Here is a 24,764-nt window from a genome sequence, read left to right as displayed (position 1 = left end):
GCACGGAGGTGAGCCAAATATGAAAATGCCTTGCCCCTGGACTGCAACAGACTGGCAAGCGAGGAGGCACTCTTAACCCTTCCAGGGATCTGTCGGAAGCTATCTTGGCAAAAGCCACAAACCAGAGGTCCAGGCAAGAAACAGTCTGCAACATGGAGGCCGCCGTAGAATCCAAAGCTGAGGCATCTTGCGGAGACAAGAACTGTGCCACCGACATCACCTGTTCCAAAGTCAAACCCGGCTTCAGTCACAAAACCTTGCCAAGTACATAGTTGGAGTCCAAACCCCCGATGTTCTCTCTTGCTAAAAAACGACTTCCACTGCTCCCAGGCCATGCCTGGCATTCCGTGCAAGGATTCATACTTGAACAAAAACTCAAACAACACCTACTGCATGTGATGTGAGGGTCGGTCGCTGCCCTTATGAGCTAAGCTGTGTACTTTGTATTGGTTGATCCAGATCAGTCATTACTTTGTCATATTGGCATGTTGCTGTACCCATGAAGGATCAACACCCATCATTGAGTGTCTGTGTCTTTATCCGCTGCAGACTGCCATTGCAGAAGTGTCCGATGACACGTCTTTCTCGGAGTCTTATGAGACCGTTAGAGACTTCTCTGCAGTTGGATAGTCCAGTGAATGGGTACATTTCATCACTCCGAAGAATATGTCGGACAGGAAGATAGATGAGGTCTCATTGTGACCATATTTATGTCTTTCTTCCTTCGGGTATGCCCACAGGTCCTTGGAACCTCCCTTCCTTGGACCAGTGGTGGATGCTTGCAGGTTGTGCTTGCTTACCCGGCTCCTTCAAGAGGACAGGTTGCATCTCGTCTATGGTGTGCAGTTCTAGAGGTAAGAAGAATGAGAGTGACTGGCCTCTCCACCTTCCCCACCTCGTCCTTATACTCCTCTTCCTTCGGGTTGAGGATAGGACTCGAACTTACACTGGCTGGTCAGGCGATTGATGAGGTAAGCCTACACATAGAGCTTCCTTTCTATTTTTCTTATCAGAATCAGAAGCAATCCTGCTCCTTCTTCTAGCAAGGGGAGGAAGGAGACTGGCAATAATGCAACCCACTTAGAAAAAACTTGCATTAATGCCTCGACTCTAAATATTCTTCCCAGCCCATTTTCGGATGAGTTACGATTCCTCACTCATTTCGAAAAGGCCCAGAAGTCTGTCTCTTGATCATGCAGCTCCTGTACTCCGATCAAGTTGTCAGAGGCAGGGCACTCCTCGCTCTTACGACCAGGAGGAATAGCCCAGGTTTGCAGAATGGGGTACATCTCATCACCGCCAACTCATTGCCGCCAACTCATCGCCGCCTACTCATCCCCGGCCCAACTCATCCCTGGCCCAACAACAAAAAAAAACTCATCCCTGCCCAAACTCATTCCCGCAGTGATTTAATGAAATTCATAAATATTAAAAACACCTTTATTCAGAATCAAGTATGACTCTTTCATGACACTAAAAATAAATTAACACTATATAATTAAAGACAAAAAATCCTTGAAAATATAGAAAACAAAAATTTATTTTATGTTATGAAAAATGCCTCTTAAATATTCAATGGGAGTCCTTTCATTAAAATTTTGGACAATTCTAAGAATGCGGGAATCAGTAATCCCTGACTTTTTTTAATTTGGGCGGGGTGGTGGAAACTGCCTGCTAGAAGTGATTCCTAACAAATTAAAAATCTACCTTTCTGAACTTTTTTAAGTGCATTTATGAATTTCCAGAGTGTAGGATGTTCCATTCCTAATTCCATTTGTAATCTTCTGTTCGCTCCTTCTGCATGGTTGTTTGTTTTATCTTCACGATTCAAAAGTTCGAAATACAAATTCCACATTTCCAATGGAAAGGAAAGGTGGTTGGCACAGTCCTGCCCTATTTCCAACGTCTGTTTAAAACCGACCTATATACAGGGGGTCCTCGAGTTACGATGTTGATCCGTTTCTTACGATGCGTCGTAAACACGATTTTCAGCGTAAGTCGGAACATTGAAAATACCACATGATTAGTGTAAATACCTATCAATAACAACGAGAGAACAATTCCTTACCTTTATTAGTTTGATTGGCTTGCACACTGGAGAGGAAGCTGCGGTGCTGGAGAGACTGGGGGAGGTTAGTGAAGAGAAAAAGAACCTCCAGAAGTTGCTGGAGATGCTGAGGCAGGTGATTCTTGAGGTGAGGCAGAACATACTAGTACTGGAGATGCTGAGGCAGGTGATTCTTGAGGTGAGGCAGAACATACTACTGGAGATGTTGGGGCAGGTGAGTCTTTAGGTGAGGCAGAACCTACAGAAGGTGCTGGAGATACTGGGGCAGGTGAGTCTGGGTTAGCAGAACATTCAGAAGGTGCTGGAGATTGTGGGGCAGGCGAGTCTGGATTAGCAGAGGCAGCTGAGGTAGAGGGGTACAGGATCTCCTGCAGGCCTCTCTACCTTCTTAAAATACTGCTCCAGGTTAGTCTGAACAGAGAGCGACCTCTTTTCATCCAAGATCTCCTTGTAACACTGCATCAAATCCATGACGCCTCTGGAAACCCTAGTGAACCTGTCCAAGTTGGGATCCTGAGCCTCAAAAGTTGACAACGCTTGCTGCAACTCTGCAAAACCTCTTATCAAGTCCTGCCTTGTGAAAGCCTTAGGCTCTGGGGTGGGTGCTTCTTCTTCTTCCTCTATCATCTGCTTCTCCAGTTTGTTTATCAGGTCCTCAGCAGATACTCCTCGCCATGAGACTCCAGCAGCTCTGGTAACATCATCAACCTCCATCTCCAAATTGATTTCCTTACTCAGGGCAACAACGTTCTTGACAACTAGCTGAACTGTGTCCTCAAACCCATGGAAATCATTCACAAACTTGAGGACAAAATTTTCTTCCAGACACCATTCATGTTTGTTTTCTTAACCTCCTCCCAGGAATTAGCAATGTTCTTTACAGCATCAAGGATGTTGTAGGATTTCCAAAAGTCCTTCAGAGTCAAGTCCTTCTTGGTTTCAGTTGCCTGTAAAGCCATAGCAATTGTCCTTCGTAGGTAGTAGGCCTTGAACGAAGCAATCACTCCTTGGTCCATAGGCTGTAAAAGGGCCGTGGTATTAGGTGGAAGGTAAACCACCTTGACATTAGGGTTGAAGTCTCCCAGCTGGGCAGGGTGTCCAGGGGCATTGTCCAGCACTAGCAACACCTTAAAGGGGATACCTTTGGAGGCGCAATACCGCTCCACACTTGGAACAAAATGGGTTACGAACCAGTCTCAAAACACTGCAAGTGTCACCCATGCCTTCTTGTTTGGACTTTCCAAATTACTGGTAGTTGACCCTTCCAAATGCCCTTGAGTGCCCTTGGATTTTCAGCCTGATACACCAACAAGGGCTTCAGTTTGAAGTCGCCAGCAGCATTACCCCCAAGAAGTAAAGTTAGCCTCTCCTTGCTGGCTTTATGACCGGGTGCTGACTTCTCCTCCTTGGCGATGTAAGTGCGGTTAGGCATACGTTTCCAAAACAAACCTGTCTCGTCTACGTTAAACACTTGCTGAGCAGAATAACCCCCCTCCTTAATTATCTCAGACACGCTTTAGGAAATTCACTCGCTGCTTTCTCATCCCCACTAGCAGCTTCACCTTGCAATTTAAGGTATGGTAATTGGCCCGAGCCTTAAATCGCATAAACCAACCCCTACTAGCCACAAACTCTTCACTTTCACTTCCCTCCCCCTTTTCTTTTTTCAACGCTTCAAAACAATCTTTTCGCCTTCTCCTGAATCACCATAAGGCTGACTGGGGATACGCCGTTGATTTTGGTCTTCCAACCAAAGCACCAATAACCTTTCCATTTTCAATTATATTAGACCACTACGCTGTCTTAGTTATCACTGTCGCTTTCATAGGAGCAGATCCTTTCACATGTTCAACGATGCGCTCTTATCTTTGATAATGGTAGCAACGGTCGAACGGCTAAGGCCAAGCGAGCGGCCAATGTTTGTTGGCGTTTCTCCCTTCTCAGATCGCTTTATAATGTCCACTTTAATTTCCATGGTGATGGCCTTTCTTTTCTTCGATGCACTACCATCAGAAGAGTCCGCCTTGCGCTTGGGAGCCATAACAAAGAGCAAAAAGTTACAAAAAAACGATACAACACGAGGGAGAGAGAGGCAGTGTAAAACAACCAAAATGGCGTATGGGCGAGGAATGAGCGTAGCGAAGCGACGCCGTCCTCTCCCCCACAAAGCGTATTCTTCCGCCGTGCACCCGGAACTAGTTCGCGTTTTGTTTACGTTGCTTACGACGCTAAACCGCGTTAGACGGAACGACGCAAAATATTATTTTTATATTTTTATGGGCGCGTTCTTTGTAACCACGAAACATCGTAAGTCGAGACCAGCGTAACCCGAGGACTTACTGTAGTTGTCTTCAAGCCAGTTCAAGATTGGCACATGCTCTGGGGATAATTCATCAGCTAAGACATCAAATATGAATCCAATTATGGATTGATCAGGTACAAATGCAAGCACCAGTATATCTTTACTTGTAAAGAAAACTGGCTATCGTTATTTTAGCGAGAACTTAGACCCAAAGCCGCAATGTGTTTTTGCATGTTTTGGCTAAGGTGAAAGAAGCACCCTTTTAGTTCGACTTGTGGAAAATTTTCCTTGATTGCCAAAAATGCTGCAATTTCAAAATCATATACAACCGATTTCGGGTTTACTGTTGGTTGACATTCTTTTATCATTTTAAATAGCCTTGAATATGTAACTTTCTGTTTGTTAGGTAATAGAGCATAACGCACTGGAATGACACCTCTGATTTTTTAAGCCATTACAATATAAACCTGAGAAAATAGCGTGGGAGCAATCTTAAACGTTCCGTCTACATACCAAAATTCTGCTGATACCAAATGTTGCAACTAACTTCTCCTTCCAAATAGCAAAATTCTATCTTCACTGGGACCACTGTCTTTTAATAAAAAATTTTCCTTCTGGTTTGGCTCTGTTTAGTAGGTCGAATATTCATCAGGGATTGCTAAATGATTTAGGTCAACTCGATTTGGCGGAGAGGCACTAATCTGATTCCGTTTCCGACGAATAGTTTTCTTTAGAGCCGACGAATTCAGGAGTGATCCTTGCACCGCTTGGGGAACATTACATAAAACTTCATTAATCACTACACTTGGGTTTTCCATCGTCTCTTCAGCTCTGGTTTTAATTTTTGTAGTTGTCCTTTCTACTTTTACTTTTATCGGTGAAGAGTCATGGGTGTGAGTATTCAAGTCTTTAACTACGTTTCCAAATCTTGTGTGTATTCTCGCTTTACACCTGCCGAGCTGATCACATTTCCAGAACATCAAATTGCTGTCTGTCCGTTTTGCTGAATTTGTCGAAAATGAACAAATAGCCATCATGAGAAAATTTTGCTTTGCCTCTCTGACTTAAAATTGTCTCCATTGTAATGGGTTTACTGAAAGAATGTAAAACTGAAAGTGATATATCGAAAGGTTAATAATTACTAATGTTTTTGTTGACAAACATCTGATTTCATACTTGGGTACTTTTGTTTGTAATTGGTAACTGAGTAATTGTCGTCATGCGTTGAAAGGTTAAAAATTACTAACGTTTTTGTTGACAAACTTTGATTTCATAGTTCGGTATTTTTGTTTACAAATAGTAAGATTGGTAATTGAGTAACTGTTGTTTTGTTTTTATTTACACTGCCTTGTGTGTGTGTGTGTGTGTTGGACCGGTGATGAGTTGGGCCGGGTATAAGTTGGACTGGTGATGAGCTGGGCCGGAGATAAGTTGGGCCGGGGATAAGTTGGGCCGGAGATGAGTTGGCGGTGATGAGTTGGCTGGTGATGAGATGGCGGCGATGAGTTGTCCCACGAATGGGGTACATCTCATCGCCGCAACTCATCGCCGCCTACTCATCCCCGGCCCAACTCATCCCTGGCCCAACTCATCCCCTGGCAGTGATTAATGAAATTTAGTAAATATTAAAAACACCTTTATTCAGAATCAAGTATGACTCTTTCATGACACTAAAAATAAATTAACACCATATAATTAAAGACAAAAAATCCATGAAAATATAAAAAAAAAAATTTATTTTATGTTATGAAAAATGCCTCTTAAATATTCAATGGGAGTCCTTTCATTAAAATTTTGGACAATTCTAAGAATGCGGGAATCAGTATCCCTGTACTTTTTTAATTGGGCGGGTGGTGAACTGCCTGCTATAAGTGATTCCAAATAAAAATCTCTACCTTTCTGAACTTTTTTAAGTGCATTTATGAATTTCCAGAGTGTAGGATGTTCCATTCCTAATTCCATTTGTAATCTTCTGTTCGCTCCTTCTGCATGGTGGTTTGTTTTATCTTCATGATTCGAAGTTCGAAAATACAAATTCCACATTTCCAATGGAAAGAGTGGTGCACGTCTGCTATTTCCACGTCTGTTTAACCGACCTATATAATTGTCTTCAAGCCATTTCAAGATTGGCACATGTGTGTGTGTGTGTGTGTGTGTGTTGGACCGGTGATGAGTTGGGCCAGGTATAAGTTGGGCTGGAGATGAGCTGGGCCGGAGATAAGTTGGGGCCGGGGATAAGTTGGGCCGGAGATGAGTTGGCGGTGATGAGTTGGCTGGTGATGAGATGGCGGCGATGAGTTGTCCCACGAATGGGGTACATCTCATCGCCGCAACTCATCGCCGCCTACTCATCCCCGGCCCAACTCATCCCTGGCCCAACTCATCCCCTGGCAGTGATTAATGAAATTTAGTAAATATTAAAAACACCTTTATTCAGAATCAAGTATGACTCTTTCATGACACTAAAAATAAATTAACACCATATAATTAAAGACAAAAAATCCATGAAAATATAAAAAAAAAAATTTATTTTATGTTATGAAAAATGCCTCTTAAATATTCAATGGGAGTCCTTTCATTAAAATTTTGGACAATTCTAAGAATGCGGGAATCAGTATCCCTGTACTTTTTTAATTGGGCGGGTGGTGAACTGCCTGCTATAAGTGATTCCAAATAAAAATCTCTACCTTTCTGAACTTTTTTAAGTGCATTTATGAATTTCCAGAGTGTAGGATGTTCCATTCCTAATTCCATTTGTAATCTTCTGTTCGCTCCTTCTGCATGGTGGTTTGTTTTATCTTCATGATTCGAAGTTCGAAAATACAAATTCCACATTTCCAATGGAAAGAGTGGTGCACGTCTGCTATTTCCACGTCTGTTTAACCGACCTATATAATTGTCTTCAAGCCATTTCAAGATTGGCACATGTGTGTGTGTGTGTGTGTGTGTGTTGGACCGGTGATGAGTTGGGCCAGGTATAAGTTGGGCTGGAGATGAGCTGGGCCGGAGATAAGTTGGGCCGGGGATAAGTTGGGCCGGAGATGAGTTGGCGGTGATGAGTTGGCTGGCGATGAGATGGCGGCGATGAGTTGTCCCATTTCAGGTTTGCAGAACTCCAGTCAGTTCTAGAGGCTCACTCACATTCCTCCCACCAATGAGTGAGTATTCCTCATGTGAAGGACCGAGGGTTTGTATATCATGTAGGAACAAATCACAATTTTTTAAAGTAAATTGTATTTTTCCTGATTATACAAACCTGAGGTCCTTTACATTTATACCCACCTCATGAACCTGGGCCGAAAGGCAAAGTGAGTGTTTACATCGGGGCAGGCAGGCCTACCCACCTGCCAGGTGGTAGTTACTGCCTAACCACCCTATTCAAGAATTTAATGGCTGTAATTCCAGCTATGCTGAAAGTAATTCCTTATGTAAAGGACTTCAGGTTTGTATAGTTAGGAAAAATACAATTTACTTTTAAAAATTGTAATATTGCAGGGTACTAGTTACATTGTCTGTGACTGAAATAAGACTTGCTTTCACTGCCTTGGATTTTGGTTCATAAATTAGATAATGAAAAGTTTCAAATATGGGTTACACCAGTGTCATTATAAGGTCTTTATTCCGCATTACAGCTTGATGCAGGCTGCTTGCGATGCAGCTTTCGAATACGTTCATGTTCGCAAACAGTTTAACACACGAATTGGAGAGTTCCAGCTGATGCAGGTTAGTGCTGAAACCAAAAGCTTAGTATTACTTATTTTGTGTATTTGATTATAAGTGTACTATATAATAGCTAAATTAAAAAAATTTTCTTAATTACATCTGGACAGCACATGAGAAAAAATCCTGAGAAAATTTTTGACATTTCAAGTTTGTATGCATATTATTTGTGCTGAGAAGTAGATTCTTGATGATCACTTACAGTTTACTTTTGGAATACAATAAATAAAGTTTATTTAAAAGAGTATCTTCTGTTTCATTCAAACTATAATTTTCATCTTACCAAGAAGATGCATGAGAAACCCATGATCTGTGGACAAAGAATCCATGACTGTTTGTTTAGTCAAGTTGATTTTTTCTGTAAACTCATGGAATTACATATTTCTGTAAGAATACAGAAATTTCATTCATATACATTTTCTTTCATCCCTGAAGGAGGGCAGTGCCATCAAAGCACATCACATGGTGCCCTGTCAGTATTACTTAAGGGTGCTTGCAGTGTTTCTTTTGCTCCTAGCTGCATCCACTTTTTAGCTTTTTACTTTAACTCTGTTTGCACTTCCCACCTGTCGGAAATGTGTTATTACATGAACTGTCAAGAGTGGTAAACAAAACCAACATAAAGAAAAAAGAAAGGAATATGATTGCTAATAAGAGTTTATTTGGTATTAGAAAGGCTGAATCATGGAATGATTTTAATTATAAAGTATTGATTCTATTACAGTATAATGTTTTATACTTAGATCTGCAAACAAAATGTCTTTGGAGTTTTGGACCAATGTACAAAGTTAGTAAATTAGACTAATCATTTTGTCAGAGTTGAAATGAGTTGAACATGCAAGTACTTCTTGAAAATTATGCATCATGGGAAGGGGAAGTAGGACTTGAAGTGTTTTTAATATCATGTTGACCCTTTGATTTATATAAACAGTGCTTTAGATAGAGCAGACATGTAACATCTTCTCTCCATTTTCTTGTCAGGGTAAAATTGCTGACATGTATTGCACTTTGAATGCGTGTAGATCATACTTGTATTGTGTAGCACGTGCATGTGATCTGGGTCACTTCAACAATAAAGATTGTGCTGGTGTCATACTCTACTGTGCTGAGAAAGCAACTCAAGTGTGTTTGGAAGCCATACAATGTTTAGGTAGGTGATCTTATAATCTTTTTTAAATATGTTTTTGTTTTTAAATTCATTATAGTTGTAAGAGAAGTGTAATAATGCAGCATCCTTGGGACAACCTTTACAATTGATAGAAAGCTCTTAATTATTGCTCAACCGTATAATTTATAAGTATTAGAATATGAAATCCTAACATTCCAGCAGCTATTTGGCACATTTAGAAAAAAATTAGTATGCACTGGGAAGGTAATAGTTCTCCAATCCCTGGCCCAAAGCTGTCCTGTTGACTCATTGTTCATACACAGAATAAACCTTAGGTCTTAACATTAGGATCAGTCTTCTGGTGCCAGCTGTAAACTGGTTAAAAACAATGAAAAATTGTACTTGCAAGGGATCTGAGGCATCTGGCGTCTGATATGTAACTGAGGTGGCAGCAGGTCAGAGACGACGCTTTAACCTTGTGACTTACAGGCAGTCCCTGGTTATCGATGGACTTGGTCAATAGCAATCTGGTTTTAGGGGGCTTGTCTAGTGATGAAAATTAGTGATTTTTTGTGCTGAAATGCACCAATGTCTGTTTATCAGCACCAATAATCATGTATTAGTGCTGATACATACCTAACAGAGGTGCCGAGAACTAAAAATCGATTTTTGGTTATTGTCACGCTGTCAGAATGGAACCCCCACCGATAACTGGAGACTGCCTGTATTTAGTCTTTCTTCAAATGCCTTGGAGAGCAGATGTTTGCTTGTGCTCTCCTCCTCCCAAGCTGGATTTTGTCCTAAGCCAGGTTCCTTTCTCTGCTTTACTGTGCTTTTGGGGTCTGAGTGTGTTTTGCTTCCCAGGGTTCCCGTGTTCACGCTTCCTGGCCTCCTCTAAGACAGAGCCCCATACAACTTGCATTAACTATCGTTCTAATTTTAAAAAAATCTCCAATCCATGCCCAGAGTGTTGTTCCTGGGTTGTTGAGCAGTGGAAGAATTTCTACAAAAAGGAGGAGCATAAAATGAAGTTTGTGCTTCCATCTTGGGAATGATTCCCTCCCCCATAAGTGGATGTTTATGTTTCCCCCTTCTTCCTGGCCTATTCCTAGTGCTTTGTCATCCATTGATGCCTTGTCTCCTTCCTTTTCCATTGATTTGTCTATGGAAGCTGCCTCGTCTCTCCAAGGGGGGAATATTGCCCCTTCATGGAGAGAGGAGGAAGTGCCATCTTGTTCCTTTGTTTCAGGCTTCGATGTGCAAAAGATGTCGTCTGTTTGGGCCTCTGTAAGGCTTACGGGGATACCCTCCCTGGAAGGTCTGTTGTCCCATTTCATGTCTCCATGCCTACCAGTATCGGCTCCCCTAGCAGTTCCCCTCCCACCTAGTCTCCACTACTTTGGGTCTCATCTGCTGCCACCAAGTGGGACGCCATCGCTATTAACTACACATCAGCCTTGGTTGACTTTTCCCTTTCCTGCAGCAAGGCCATCAACCCTGGGGTGGATTCCATTTGTTGCTTGAACAGATATAGTTCTCTCTGACTTCCATATATGTAATGAACCTGGACATGTTACATTGTATTTAATCCCAGTGGACTGGGTGTTAGATACCTATATGTCTAACATTTCAGAGGCATAGTTCCTCTTCCTCAGAATCCTTATTTCTAAGAAGAATGATCAGGTGTGCTGAACCTCCAGTCAGTCCAGGATTCTCATACCTCCCTCCGAGTATGTGTCTATCCTAATGTTAAGACTAAGGTGTGTTCCACATATGAACAAATGACAAATTTCTAATTAATTTGTATTTTTCTTTGCTAACAAACTTGAGGTCTTAATATTGACTGCCCACCTCTAGCCACCCTTCTTATGTCTTATCCTGGTTTGGAAGAGACTAAATAGGAGAGATTATGCTTGTAAACAAGTGAAGCATATCTGGTGCATATGTAGTACGCTGGTGGGCAAAAGTGAACATGGCAGATGATGCTCTCACCTAATTTAACTTTGTCAAGTGTTTTGTGCACTGTACATGTATGGCAGGGTAAGGCTTCTTTCTTGCATATTACATTGTATATGTATTCTTGTGTAGTGCTGTATTAATATCTCAAAATGTGAAAAAATATTCTCAGAGTTGCTTATGTTTTAAGTTTTCAGTCTGTTAACTTCTCTTACCCTGAAAAAAAAACATTCATGGCAACAATAAATATTTAAATAAAATAAATATTATTTTGCTTTCCAAAAAGTTTTAGAATCCAGTAGTTTTAAACAACTTTCACATGAGGGCAAGCTGTCTGTGTCACTTCCTCTTAATAGTGGAATGGTCTGAAATTCATTGGTCCATTATCTCGATCCGTTTTCTGTGAATCCCAACTGTTGCTCTTGTGAAGTCTATCGTCATTTTTTACTCTAAAAACATGGAATTATAATTTTATTTATTTATTGTTAGTATATTGGTTAAAATAAGTAATTATATAAGAATGTGGTGGAGTAATAAAGTTTTAAATTTTCTATTTACTAGTGAAACTGCATGCATTTTGAGTAGTCTTCTAAAATGATGTCAGTGAAATATCTCAATCTGAATATTTCAATCCACAAATGCTTTTATGCTATAATATTTGCTTAAGATTATATTATTTCATAAAGATCAACTTCCAATTTAAAAATAGCACAAATTAGATATATATGGGTGAAAACTCTCCATGTGTAGGTGGTGGCTGGAAAATGTTATTGGAACTTTGTTCTTAGCAATGGTTGGCAGATGGACTTATAATGGTAGTGTAGACATGGCAGGACTATTGTGTGGGTCTTTTGAACTTAGTAATAATATTACTCATTTACTGAGCAAGTGATCTACCTTATACCTCCTGAGCAATTTAGGCCAGGTTATGAAGTGCTCTGTCCCCTGCTCTCTTTCATCTTAATTCTCTTTAAGCCTTGCATGAGTTAGACAGTTAGTGGCTGTCAGCCACCTCTTTCGCCATTCCTTGTCACTTTCGCCGGGAATACAATTCCAGGATACTAGGCTTCTCTCCCCCCACCTATTCGTGCATCGTACAATAACGCATAACTGAACCATTGCTTAGAAATAAGGCGCAGATTAACTTGAATGGTCAACGTTCATCTGATACAGTAGTAAGGCGGAAAGGCCACCAGCAGTGTTATTGTTTGGAAATTATGTGTTGATGACGTCACGTTGATGACTCCTTTAGTATGTCATGAGGTTCAAGTGTGGTTTCTGACCCACTTCTACCTTAGCTATGCATCAGATGCCAGAGACCACAGTTCCCTTGCATATACAATTTGTTATTCTTTTTAAGCAGTTTCCAGCCGACGCCAGAAGATTTATCCTAATGTTAAGACCTCAGGTTCACTAGCCATGAAAATTACAAATTAATTAGAAATTTGTCATATTTAGATTTTTGTTATGGTCTTGGTCCCAGTGGTAGTCAGAGGTCACTCCTGAATGAGAGGTTTAAAATAACCAGCACTCTTTGTATGATGTTAGCACTTATAAGTATCTGTTGTTTTAAAAATTCTTTTTAAAGTTTTACAGATGATTTTGTTGCCTCCAGACTACTGGGATTGACTTTCTGTTTTCAGGATCTTACTCTTAGAAAATTAATAATTACAGTGCCCCCGTGGTTTTACGTGTTTCCCGTTTTCACTGTCTGCTTTGTAGTGGATATTTATGGAACACAATATTCACTTTTCCCCGGGGAACTTTCACTAATTTGCAGGTTTTTTTTCAATGGACCATATCTCTCAAGATTATATTACTGTACTAATTTGCTCTATTTTTTATTGAAATATTTATTTATTTTGTAGATCAACATGATTTATTCACTAATTACTCAATTTTTTCGCATTGTGTTTGTAACTAAATACTGATTTTTATGTTAAAAATGATTAATGATTAACAGTGAACTTATAATGTAGTTATGCATCTATTAAGTTCAAACCAGGTTGGGGCCCCATACTAAGCATAATAGGTCTCTCTCTCTCTCTCTAAGGGTAATGTAAGAGGTATTTGAAATGAGATTGCTAAAGATTTTTGATGATAGAGCATATTGTACAATATTTAAAATATATTTACTAATTTTCATTTTATTTTCCAGTAAAAGTGTAGGAAAATAAAATGAAAATAATTAGTAAAAATATTTTAAATATTGCACAACATGCTTTATCATAATAAAAACTTTACAGTAATATGATTTCAGATACATCTTACATAACCCTTAAGCCTGGGTCACACATTGGCGATTTCAGACCGTGACTTTCGTAAAGGCTGGGTTTGGCCATCAATCTCCTGTACAGTGGGCATTCTCCGGATTCGCGGATTTCTCTTTGGACCATCTACCCATTATTTGCAGGAAATTTGCCCATTTGCAGGGTTTTCCAACAAAAATAATCACTAATTAGTGTATTTTGGTGTTATTTTCATTACTAAATACATTTTTGATACAAAAATGATTTACTAATTTTCAAATATTAATATTGATTAATACTGTATTAGTAAGTTTAAAAAGATTAAATGGTATCACATAATAAATATAATAACTCTCTCTCTCTCTCTCTCTCTCTCTCTCTCTCTCTCTCTCTCTCTCTCTCTCTCTCTCTCTCATAGATGTATGTCTTTTGGATCATAAACAAATTATTTACCTTTTTCAAATATTAATATTAATGTAAACAGCAATAATATTATAATTCAATAAAGAAAATGCTATAGCGAATTAGTAAGATTTTATTTTATAAATTAAAAAAATTATGTAAGAATGAAGGAAATCCCAGTCTTCTCTAACTCCAGGTACTTAAACTGTCAAATATATCAAGTACAGTTACCATCCGAGTTACGACCTAGATCCGTTCCGACCAACAGGTCGTATGTCAGAATGGTCGTTAGTCGAAAATACCAGCCAAAATGGCCGACACTTGGATTATAAGTACTCGGTTAAAGTGGAAGATTATACTGTACTCGAGGACATATGATATGAATGTGTTGCATTTTTAAGTAACTTTTTCTGTTGAATAATATTATTGTGTATATACAAGCTGTTTATTTATCATTTTTATGCCTTTTAGTTTGACTTTTATAATTTTATCATACTTTTCGGTTGAATAATATTACTGTACATATGTATATACAAGCTGTTTATTTATCATTTTTATGCCTTAGTTTCACTTTTATCATACTTTTTCTGTTGAATAATATTACTGTTGTACTATACGTACAAGCTGTTTATGTATTTATCATTTTTATGCCTTTTAGTTTCACTTTTATCATTTTATCATAGAGATATTTTTAATATTATACTGTAGGTGCAATGTATTTAGCTTTTTTTTTCAGTTGCTTAGTTGATATACTACGTACATACATCTTAATATAATATGGTTTTAGAAATAAAATATTTATTACTGCAGTTGAATTTATTACACAAAAATACAAATGAAGATCAAAATACGAAAATAGAAAAGTTACAGTTCAAAAATAGAACATACAGTACTGTAGTACAAAATAGAAAATACATATGCATGTAAAAAAATAAGCAAAACAACACTCAAAATTAATGTTCACTGGTGCTTGGTTCGACATCATCAACACTTTCTTCATACGCACGGTCGAAAGAAAGATCAGCTGTTAAGTCAGGCGAGGCAGGGGATGGGGAAGGGGTGGTTACTGCGCTGGCCGATGTAGGGGAGGGGCTGGCTTCGATGCTGGATGAGGCGGGCTTTTGTGTTCGTTTGACAAACATGCTAAGTGTCGTTTGGATCTTCTGCTTTTTCTTTTCATCGTAGATTTCTTTGTATGGCCTCATTACTTCTTGCATAGATCTCTCTATCCGGGCAAACCATTCAACATTCGGATCCATTCCTTCCAATTTATGCAGCATTGTATTAAGCATTTGTATGGCTTCCGATAATCCCTTTACAGTAAACTTTCGTTCGGGCTCCTCCTCTTCCACTTCCTTTTCTTCCTCTCTTCTTTCTTCTTCAGCTTTCCTTTCTTCTTCTATTGCTAACAGTTCTTCATTTGTTAATTCCTCAGGTTCTTCACTTATCAGTTCTTCAATTTCTTCTTCATCACATCCTAACTCAAGTTGCTTTGCCAAGCTAACAATTTTTCCTCGGACATTGCTTATTTCCTCTTTGTTATCGAAGCCAACAAAATCTCTGAGGAAGCATTTGCAGCAGTGTTTCCAAATACCACTCATACATTTTTCTGTCACCAAATCCCAAGCTTTAGCGACATGCTTGATACAATGGTAAATGTTGTACGATTTCATCCCACCTTCATATTTCTTGATTACATCCATCTTCATCTCCAACGTCAGTGCCTTCCTAGCTTTCGTGGCAGAATTGCATTCTGATGAGTCAGACTTTCTCTTAGGGGCCATGGCAAAGGTGTAATGAAAAAAATGTTCCTGCTACAATGTTACAGTACTGCTACAATGTCTAGACAGTGAGTGAGGTGGTTGGGATGAGTCTGTCTGGGATGCTGTGCTGCCGGCTCCGTCGTAACTGTCATACCGCGCCGCACGCACTACGCTACCGCGCTGCCAAACAGTAAACGCCGCCAAATATAAAAAAATAGACCCCTGTCGGACACTGTCGTAAGTACGGGTGGACGTAACTCGCGCAGGTCGTAACTCGGATGGTAACTGTAATATGACAGGAAGGGGAGTAGCTGTTGTGTTGTTACCACTAAGTGTCCATGTAATTTCTCTCTCTCTCTCTCTCTCTCTCTCTCTCTCTCTCTCTCTCGCTCTCTCTCTCTCTCTCTCTCATCTCTCTCTCTCTCTCTCCTTACTGAGATAAATAATTTTTTATGGTACATGTATTTAATAAGTTTACCATTAATATTTTCCAATAATAATACTACAATATGTATAATAATAATACATACTATAACTGTAATTACAAAATTCATATGTGAGTATTTCAAATACAATAATCTTCCATTTACTCTTTGCAAATATTGTAAGGACAATTTCTCTCTCTCTCTCTCGTCCTCTCATCTCTCTCTCTCTCTCTCTCTCTCTCTCTCTCTCTCTCTCTCTCTCTCTCTCTCTTACTGAGATGAGATATTTTTATGGTACATGTATTTAATAAGTTTTACCATAATATTTTCCATAATAATACTACAATATGTAATAATAATAAATCATACTAGAACTGTAATTACAAAATTCATATGTGAGTATTTTCAAATACAATAATCTTTCCATTTTCTCCTTGCAAAATATTGTAAGGACATTCTCTCTCTCTCTCTCTCTCTCTCTCTCTCTCTCTCTCTCTCTCTCTCTCTCTCTCTCTCTTACTGATATGAGATAATTTTTTTTATGGTACCTATTTAATAAGTTTACCATTATATTTTCCAATAATAATACTACAATATGTATAATAATAATACATACTATAACTGTAATTACAAAATTCATATGTGAGTATTTCAAATACAATAATCTTTCCATTTTACTCTTGCAAATATTGTAAGGACAATTCTCTCTCTCTCTCTCTCTCTCTCTCTCTCTCTCTCTCTCTCTCTCTCTCTCTCTCTCTCTCTCTCTCTCTCTCTCTCTCTGCTGCAAGTGTTAGAAGTACGCATGTATATACGTATATACCTTTACGGGTACTAATGTTTAAGATTACTCTGAAATTATATTAATACAGTCTCTAAGATTAATACAGTAATATGATAATAATTTAAGGTAAATTTGATGTAGGATGTTACATAAGGTATACATTTGGTGTTTCTGTTTCTTCCTTCTCTCTCTCTCTCTCTCTCTCTCTCTCTCTCTCTCTCTCTCTCTCTCTCTCTCTCTCTCTCTCTCAGCGAAAGAATTGATAGACAGACAAATAGATACTTAGACAGACAAATAGATACTTGTACAGCCCTTTCTTTCTCTCTTCTCTGGAAAGTTAAGTATATCTTAGTTTTTCCAGACCACTGAGCTGATGAACAGCTCTCCTAGGGCTGGGCCGAAGGATTACATATTTTTACGTGGCTAGGAACCAATGAGTCACCTTGCAACGGGACCTACAGCTTATTGTGGGATCCGAACCACACTATATCAAGAAATGAACTTCTATCACCAGAAATAAATTTCTCTGAATTCCGCGTTGGCCGAGCCGGGAACCGAACCTCAGACCACCGGATTGGCAGCCCAGCTCGAAAACCACTCGGCCAGCGAGGAACTAGAAAAGATATATGTATTTATGGGAGGGAAAGAACTGTTGCCTATAGAAGTTCATTTCAATCTTTTGATATTGTAAGGAGTAATTCTCTCTCTCTCTCTCTCTGTTATTGGCTGTTTATATATTTCTAACGGTAAAATGTTTCAGATGACTTTGAAATTATATTAATAATACCAATTCAATGGTATATTTGATGTAGGATGATACTTTAAGTATACATTTGGTACTTAAATTTTCAAGATAGACAGATATAAGCATTTTTAGAAGGGAGTTCTAACTATTCGCGGGTTCAAGTTATTCGCAGGGATGTCTGGTACCCATTCCCCACGAATACGGGGGGAAAACTGTAGTCGCGGGGCTTGGGCTTAACAGAAAAGAAAAGTCGGCTGATATCAACTCCATGACAACTTCTGCAATGAACCGTTACACCATCATTGTGCAAGTTGAGATGAGATTAGGTATTTACGTAGTTGCATGCGCAAGTCACCGATGATTTAGGCTACACCCACATTTAATGGTTTTTACAGGACAGCGAGTTCCATGAAGGCATGAAGATTTTTTATGATTTATTTGCGATTTAGTTATGTAATATTCCAACTTACATAACGGGATTGTACTGAGTCGTGAACATTGAATGCCACCATGTCTAATAACTAAATCAATATTTTGCATTTATCTCCCATAGATTCAGTGTGTTTCAGAACCTTTATAAATCTTCGTGATCGTATCGTTGCACAACTTAATTTAGATAAAAAAAAATCCTACTGCCAAGAGTGAGGCAAATCGAGAGGACTCAGTGACACATGAGGTTGTCTTCATGGTTATGTAAACTCCCCTTCAGGCTTCATTCATTGGCAGGAATAAATGATATACTAATAAAACGATAAAAAAAAATGCATTTTATGCTTCAGAAAACATGTTGAAAAACACTGTAAATTTTCTGAATAAAACCTAAAATTCAAAATTATTTAAATAATTACCAAATATATTTTCTTTTAAGTAGTATTCTGTGTCATATTTATTTATATCTGAAGTTCTCAAATTATATCAAGAATACCTACAGAAAATCTTAATGAAATATATATTTTACTCAAAATAGAAAATGCCTTTTCATTTCTTATACTTCAGAACATGCTAATATATTGGCACTGGTTGCAATGAACTCACTAAAGAAAATCATGTTAAAAACTGCAAATTTTACTAATAGAAATTAAACTTCATCTTTATTTATAGAAAAAAAATCATGTTAAAAAGCTCTGTAAATTTCATGAATAAAAGTTAAACTTCATCTTCATTTATATTAGAGAATATATTTTCTTTTAAGTTGTATTAATTGTCATATTTAGATATATCTGAAGTTCTCAAAATTTATCAAGAATACAGAAAACCAAGTCAGCTGTGGGAAATTAACCCTTTAACGCCGATTGGACGTATTAAACGTCGATATAAATTGTCTTTTGGGTGCTGATTGGACGTATCATATGTCGATATAAAAAAGTTTTTTTAAAAATTCGTGGAAAAAAGTTATAGGCCTACTAGTCGAAAACTTTTGAATCACGCGCCTTGGGGGATGCTGGGAGCTCACGGATCAAAGCGTTGTTTTGTTTACAGTCGTTACCCAGGCGAGCAAGCGCGAATTTCTGTCTTCTCGCACTAAAAAGCATCATGGAGTATTATATATGAAAATGTGTGCAATTTCATGTAGAATACAACAAAAAACAACTCATGGTTGTAGCTTTTATCAGTTTTGAAATATTTTCATATAAATAACAATAAGTGCAAAAATTTCAACCTTCAGTCAACTTTGACTCTACCGAAATGGTAGAAAAACGCAATTTTAAGCTAAAACTCTTATATTCTAGCAATATTCAGTCATTTACCTTCATTTTGCAACAAATTGGAAGTCTCTAGCACAATATTTCGATTGTGGTGAATTTATGAAAAAAACTGTTTTCCTTACGTCCGCGCGGTAACTCTTCCGAAAAAATCATAAATTTTTTCGTCCGATTGTCGTAATGTTTGCATTATTTTAAATTAGCCTTTACATAATGTTTTATATATGGAAATCTGCACAATTTCATGTAGAATACAACTTAAAAACAACTCATAGTTGTAGCTTTTATCAGTTTTTAAATATTTTCATATAAATAACGATAAGTGCCAAAATATCAACCTTCGGTCAACATTGACTCGACCGAAATGGTCAAAGAAAGCAATTGTAAGCTAAAAACTCTTACATTCTAGTATTATTCAATCATTTACCTTTATTTTGCAACAAATTGGAAGTCTCTAGCACGATATTTTGATTTATGGTGAATTTATGAAAAAAAACAAAAAATTTTCCTTACGTCCGCGCGGTAACTCTTCCGAAAAAAGTCAGAAATTTTTTTGTCCGATTGTCGTAATGTTTGTACCATTTCATATTAGCCATTACATAAAGTTTTATATATGAAAATGTGTGCAATTTCATGTAGAATACAACCAACATCAACCCATGGTTGAAGCTTTTATCAGTTTTGAAATATTTTCATATAAATAACAATAAGTGCCAAAATTTCAACCTTCGGTCAACTTTGACTCGACCGAAATGGTCAAAAACGGATTTGTAAGCTAAAACTATTACATTCTAGTAATATTCAATCATTTTCCTTCATTTTGTAATATATTGGAAGTCTCTAACACAATATTTCGATTTATGGTGAATTTTTGAAAAGCGCTTTTTTTTACGTCCGCGCGTTACGAATTCATGCATCATTTTGTGATAATATTTTCTCTGTGTTGCCTTGAACGTTTTACAATGTGTTATATACCAAAATGATTGCAATTTAGTGTACAATACAACAGAAAAATATTAACTCGTTAGCTTTAACCGTTTTGCTCAAAACGCGATTTGTATAAAATTATATATGAATTTTTTTTTTTGTGCTGTCATATATCCCAATATGTTTCTGATGGTTGTATACTAAATTTCAGGCAATGACAAAAAATGAGCCAAAAATGAACTCTTAATCTTGAAAACTAAGCGTGCTGTGATTAAAAAAAAAAAAAAAAAAAAAAAATTTCCGCTTCGGCGCTCACTCGCGAACGCCGCCAGCATACGGGAGACAATTTTTAAAATACCGCTTTGGCGTTTAAGGGTTAACTAAGCCCTTGAACTACAATTATAGAGTGCCGACACACTTGACACATTCTGACTCACTGCGTAGCCCCACTGCGCACGTTGTGGGTTTGCCAAGTACATGGCTTATGTGTTTACAAAATTGTTGCATGTTGCACCATGACATGGCAACTTTTGACAGCAGTTGTGGAATGACGGTGACTTTGCTGTTAACTATGCTGTTAACTATTTCCGGTAATTCTTCATCATCTTTGTAGCCCTGTTGTATTCTGATTAGCAGCTTGTGAATTTAGGTGCTATATAAAATTAATATTAAATATTTCAGGTATTCCAATTATAGTCTGATAATTTTCATATTCATTTATCATTAGTGTATTAGTTTCTGACTTAGAGCTAGACACCTGTATCTCACAGCCTAAATACATGTACGTATTTTATTTCTGTGTATAAGACTACCTTTAGATAAGATGAGGTAAAAAGTATGGCAAATTTTCATGAATTCATCTCATATATGTAGTATAAGACAACTGCTAAATTACAATACCATCTGAATAGGCTAGCATTTGGTTACTGTATATACTCATGTATGATTTGACTTTTGAAGACCTGGTTTTGAAGTTAATTTTAAGGGGGTCACATCATATATGAGATATCTAATCTTCACATATTAATATCTTAATATAAAGTACAAACATAACGAATATACGTACATCTTTTCCAAGGATCTTTAAAAAAGTTGTGCTTTACTTGACTGTATTCAATAACATTGTAATACAGGATTCTCATATTACTATTGTATTAATGAAATATAAACATAGTGATCATGCTCCATTTGCATTGTTCACCATCAGGAATTTTAGTTTATGAATCTATTTCTGTTTAAAGATAACCATGGGAGCTCAAGTTTCATCCCATCTGCTATACATATTAAAACAACAGTAAAATGTGTTCTTTCATACCCAATAGTTTTGACTAAAGTACTTTTCTCTCCAATGTTATTTACAATCGAGTTTGATTACATACTGAACTGTTGCTGATGTGTAATAATTTATAGTCATTAGCAGCTTGAACATTTTCTCAGCTTCAACTACAACTTGCAGATAAAATTTAGCAGTATATTTACTTGCTGATCTTTTCTCCATAGCAAATAAGTGAATACAGTAATGTAACGTAAAAATATGTCAGTCCTATTCTATTTAACGTCATTTGTAACATAAATACTGTACGGTAATTATTTAATATTGTACGATGATTAAAATGCAACCAAAATGGCTGTTGATATCCAATTTGGTTGTTCATACCGCAACATCTGTCTCTCGTTTGTTTGTTTATGGCTGTGAGCTTTTACACAATGAGTATAGCGTTACCAGTGAAAGTTTTATCATTCTCTTTTACTTTTTTATACTTACTTAACGAGATGATATTTAATTAGAGGATGGGATAAAGAGATGAAGGAAAAGAGGTTAGTGTAATTTACAACAATTATCGTACATAATTATGTATTATAGGTGATAATAGTTTTTATGACCGTTCTAAACAGTTGTAAGTAATCTAAAATTGTTATATACCACTAAAATGATAATGAATGTTTAATGAAAAATGAATACTACTATGATATCTTAAATACAACTATAATTACACTACATACTATAAAAATTTTTGAAAGGTTACTGAAAGATAAAGGTTGCTTTGAGTGCAAACGTAACTACCAATAAACATCACTTATAATTCAGGGTTTGATTTTTAGAATGGTAGTTTAAGAAGATCTCCAATTTTGAGGGGTGAATTTTTAGATTTAAGTATCTCTAGTATCTCTCTGGGTGAGATGATTAAACTATATACTGTTTTATTTTAATTTAGGTAAAATCATAACTATTGAACTAGTACGTACTTCTTTACAAATTTGATGAAGCAGAGGGTTATGTGTTTACACTTTATTTTACTTTGTTCTTAGGTGGAAATGGGTACATCAATGACTATCCCACTGGAAGGCTCCTGAGAGATGCAAAGTTGTATGAGATTGGAGCAGGAACTAGTGAAATCCGACGCCTTGTCATTGGTAGGGCACTCAATATAGAGTACAAATAATTGAGTAGTGTAATGGGTTATTAAATATATAAGCTTAAGTGGGGCTCTTTTGGGGAAATAACACTGCCCTAATAGGTAGCTGCTGTTTGTGATGTAAATACTCTGGGAACAGTATTGTGTTGTATAAATCTGATAGTTCATTTATTTTGATTAGCTTAGTTCATAAGTAGTTTCTATACATACTATAATGTGTATAGGTGAAATTTAGAATAAAATTTTGGGGGGGTAATTTTTTAAAACAAATATAAGAATACATGAATTTTAATTGTCATTTATCAGAAGAAATGGCCAAAACTCCCATTATTTGGTAGGGGTACTCTAGTTCTGGATATACTGTAATTTTTTGTACTGTAAAATTTATTTTATTTTAATTTCCTTTGTCTGCATGTCATTCGAAGAATCTTGAAGATATAAATTACAGTCTGTTAGTTCAGGTTATAGCCTGTATTGTAACGTATTTGCATTTGTAATGTTGAATTTCCTGAATATTTAAGAAACTAAATTTTTTACAAATATAATCAGGATATCTCAGTAGCCAATTGATGTATAAAATTTAGTTACTAAATGGCGAGTGTGGTAGTTTTGGAGGATTTGGATAAGCCTAGTAATGTTTAAATTGTTTAAATTTAATGTTTAAAGCTGTTTGGTTAAATGGTGAGTTTTATTCCATTATAATTTTCAGTGATGGTAGCAAACATTAAATTCTTGGAAATGCAGAAAAGTGGACTATTTTTACGTACTCCATTTTTTCAAGAATATGTATTTGTTTGATACTATAATTACAAACTATTGTAATAAATTTTATTTTTGTTCAGAAAATTTCTCCAGTTTCTCCTTATATAAAGATTACATCCAATGCAGGAATTTGATACTATCTGCTATACATTCTGTAGATTTGTTTACATTTAAGAGATTTTGTTTGTGTATCCCTTGGAAGACATAATGGTTTCCAGGCAAAATGTAGTTGGAACAAAACCCACTTTCATTAACCAAGATTATTATCTGAAATCAGAAAATCTGAATAATTTAGTACCAAAGTTCACCAGTTCATGTCAGCTACGAGTCAGTATGTTGATGTGATTGATTGCTATTCTTCATTTAGATATTAATGCTCCAGAGTAAATTCTTGAATCTCAATTTTTTTTCTTCACTATATTAGAAATATGACTGGATATTTTTACTAATTCATCTGGGGCACATTACTTGTGTTCATTGTCTGTGAGGTAATATATTCTAACACTTGATAGGATACATTCACAAATGTTTTCATGACAGTTTGTAAAGACAGATGATTGATTTGCTGCCTAGGATGAATTGTATACTTAACAACAAACACTGATGGCTTGCTGTCAAGATTTCAAGTCAGTAAAAATGTTCTATACCAGCATGACCTCCTTATGTACAAACTCAATCCAGAGGTGGTTGTGTTCTGGTACATGTACTGTTCCGTTTCCTCTGTTATATGATATTTGGGTGAAAAAGTAATTTTCTTTGAGGTTATATCAGCATCAATCCATTATTTTGAAATAAAAAGTTGTAATAAGTGGTTTTATTTATAGTTAGTAAGTAGGTATTATGTAATGGGTTGGACTATACTGTTCTTAAAGTTTTAGTCTGTTTCATATGTGATAGCTAGATAGATTATTGCAGGTAGGTTAGTATTGTAGTATTATTACTTACACTCGTGTTGGAAGACTTGATGAATGAGTAGATTTTTTTAGACAATTCAAAATGAGTATACTTGAATGTACTGGGTATTGTAGACATAATAAATGTTCATGTACAATTATCTTGTATCTCCATTATTTTAGTTGATGCCATATTTTTTAAATTAAAAGCATTTTAAAGAGTTGGTTTTATTTGTCATTTTTAATCTCCAATAGACAGAATGAGTTGGGACCATTTTTTTTTTTTTAACTTACTGCCTGTTTGTGTGTGTATTTTGCCAGACTTGCCTACTTGTCATCACAATACCTCACTAGATACATTGGCAGTATGGTTTTAATATAATTTACAAAATTGGATGGGTCTATTTCTTTCTTATCGCATATTTGTTCGTTGGTGTATGTTGCCACACTTGGTGTCATAACTTCTCAAAGGTAAATATCTGGGCCTCATCAGTAGGCTTTCAATGTTTTGCAGAAAGTTGAAAGCCATATGTTTTGCCA

At 36.9% G+C, this 24,764-nt stretch overlaps 1 protein-coding gene across 1 annotated transcript in view; it reads left to right on the top strand.

The window, feature by feature from the left end:
* The window catches only part of LOC135211228 (isovaleryl-CoA dehydrogenase, mitochondrial-like), a gene marked incomplete in the record, with an annotated part of 108,421 nt that extends 83,978 nt beyond the window's left edge, over window positions 1–24,443 (top strand). Inside the window, 3 exon segments of the mRNA XM_064244485.1 lie at window positions 8,003–8,093; window positions 9,072–9,240; window positions 22,463–24,443. Of these exon segments, the coding sequence (XP_064100555.1) occupies window positions 8,003–8,093; window positions 9,072–9,240; window positions 22,463–22,596 (394 nt within the window).
* Between the last annotated feature and the right edge of the window lie 321 nt (window positions 24,444–24,764).

Source organism: Macrobrachium nipponense, chromosome 4 (genome assembly GCF_015104395.2).
Source record: "Macrobrachium nipponense isolate FS-2020 chromosome 4, ASM1510439v2, whole genome shotgun sequence".
Classification (NCBI taxonomy): domain Eukaryota; kingdom Metazoa; phylum Arthropoda; class Malacostraca; order Decapoda; family Palaemonidae; genus Macrobrachium; species Macrobrachium nipponense.
Note: the sequence above shows the minus strand (reverse complement) of the source record. Positions and strands in the feature narration are given on the sequence as shown.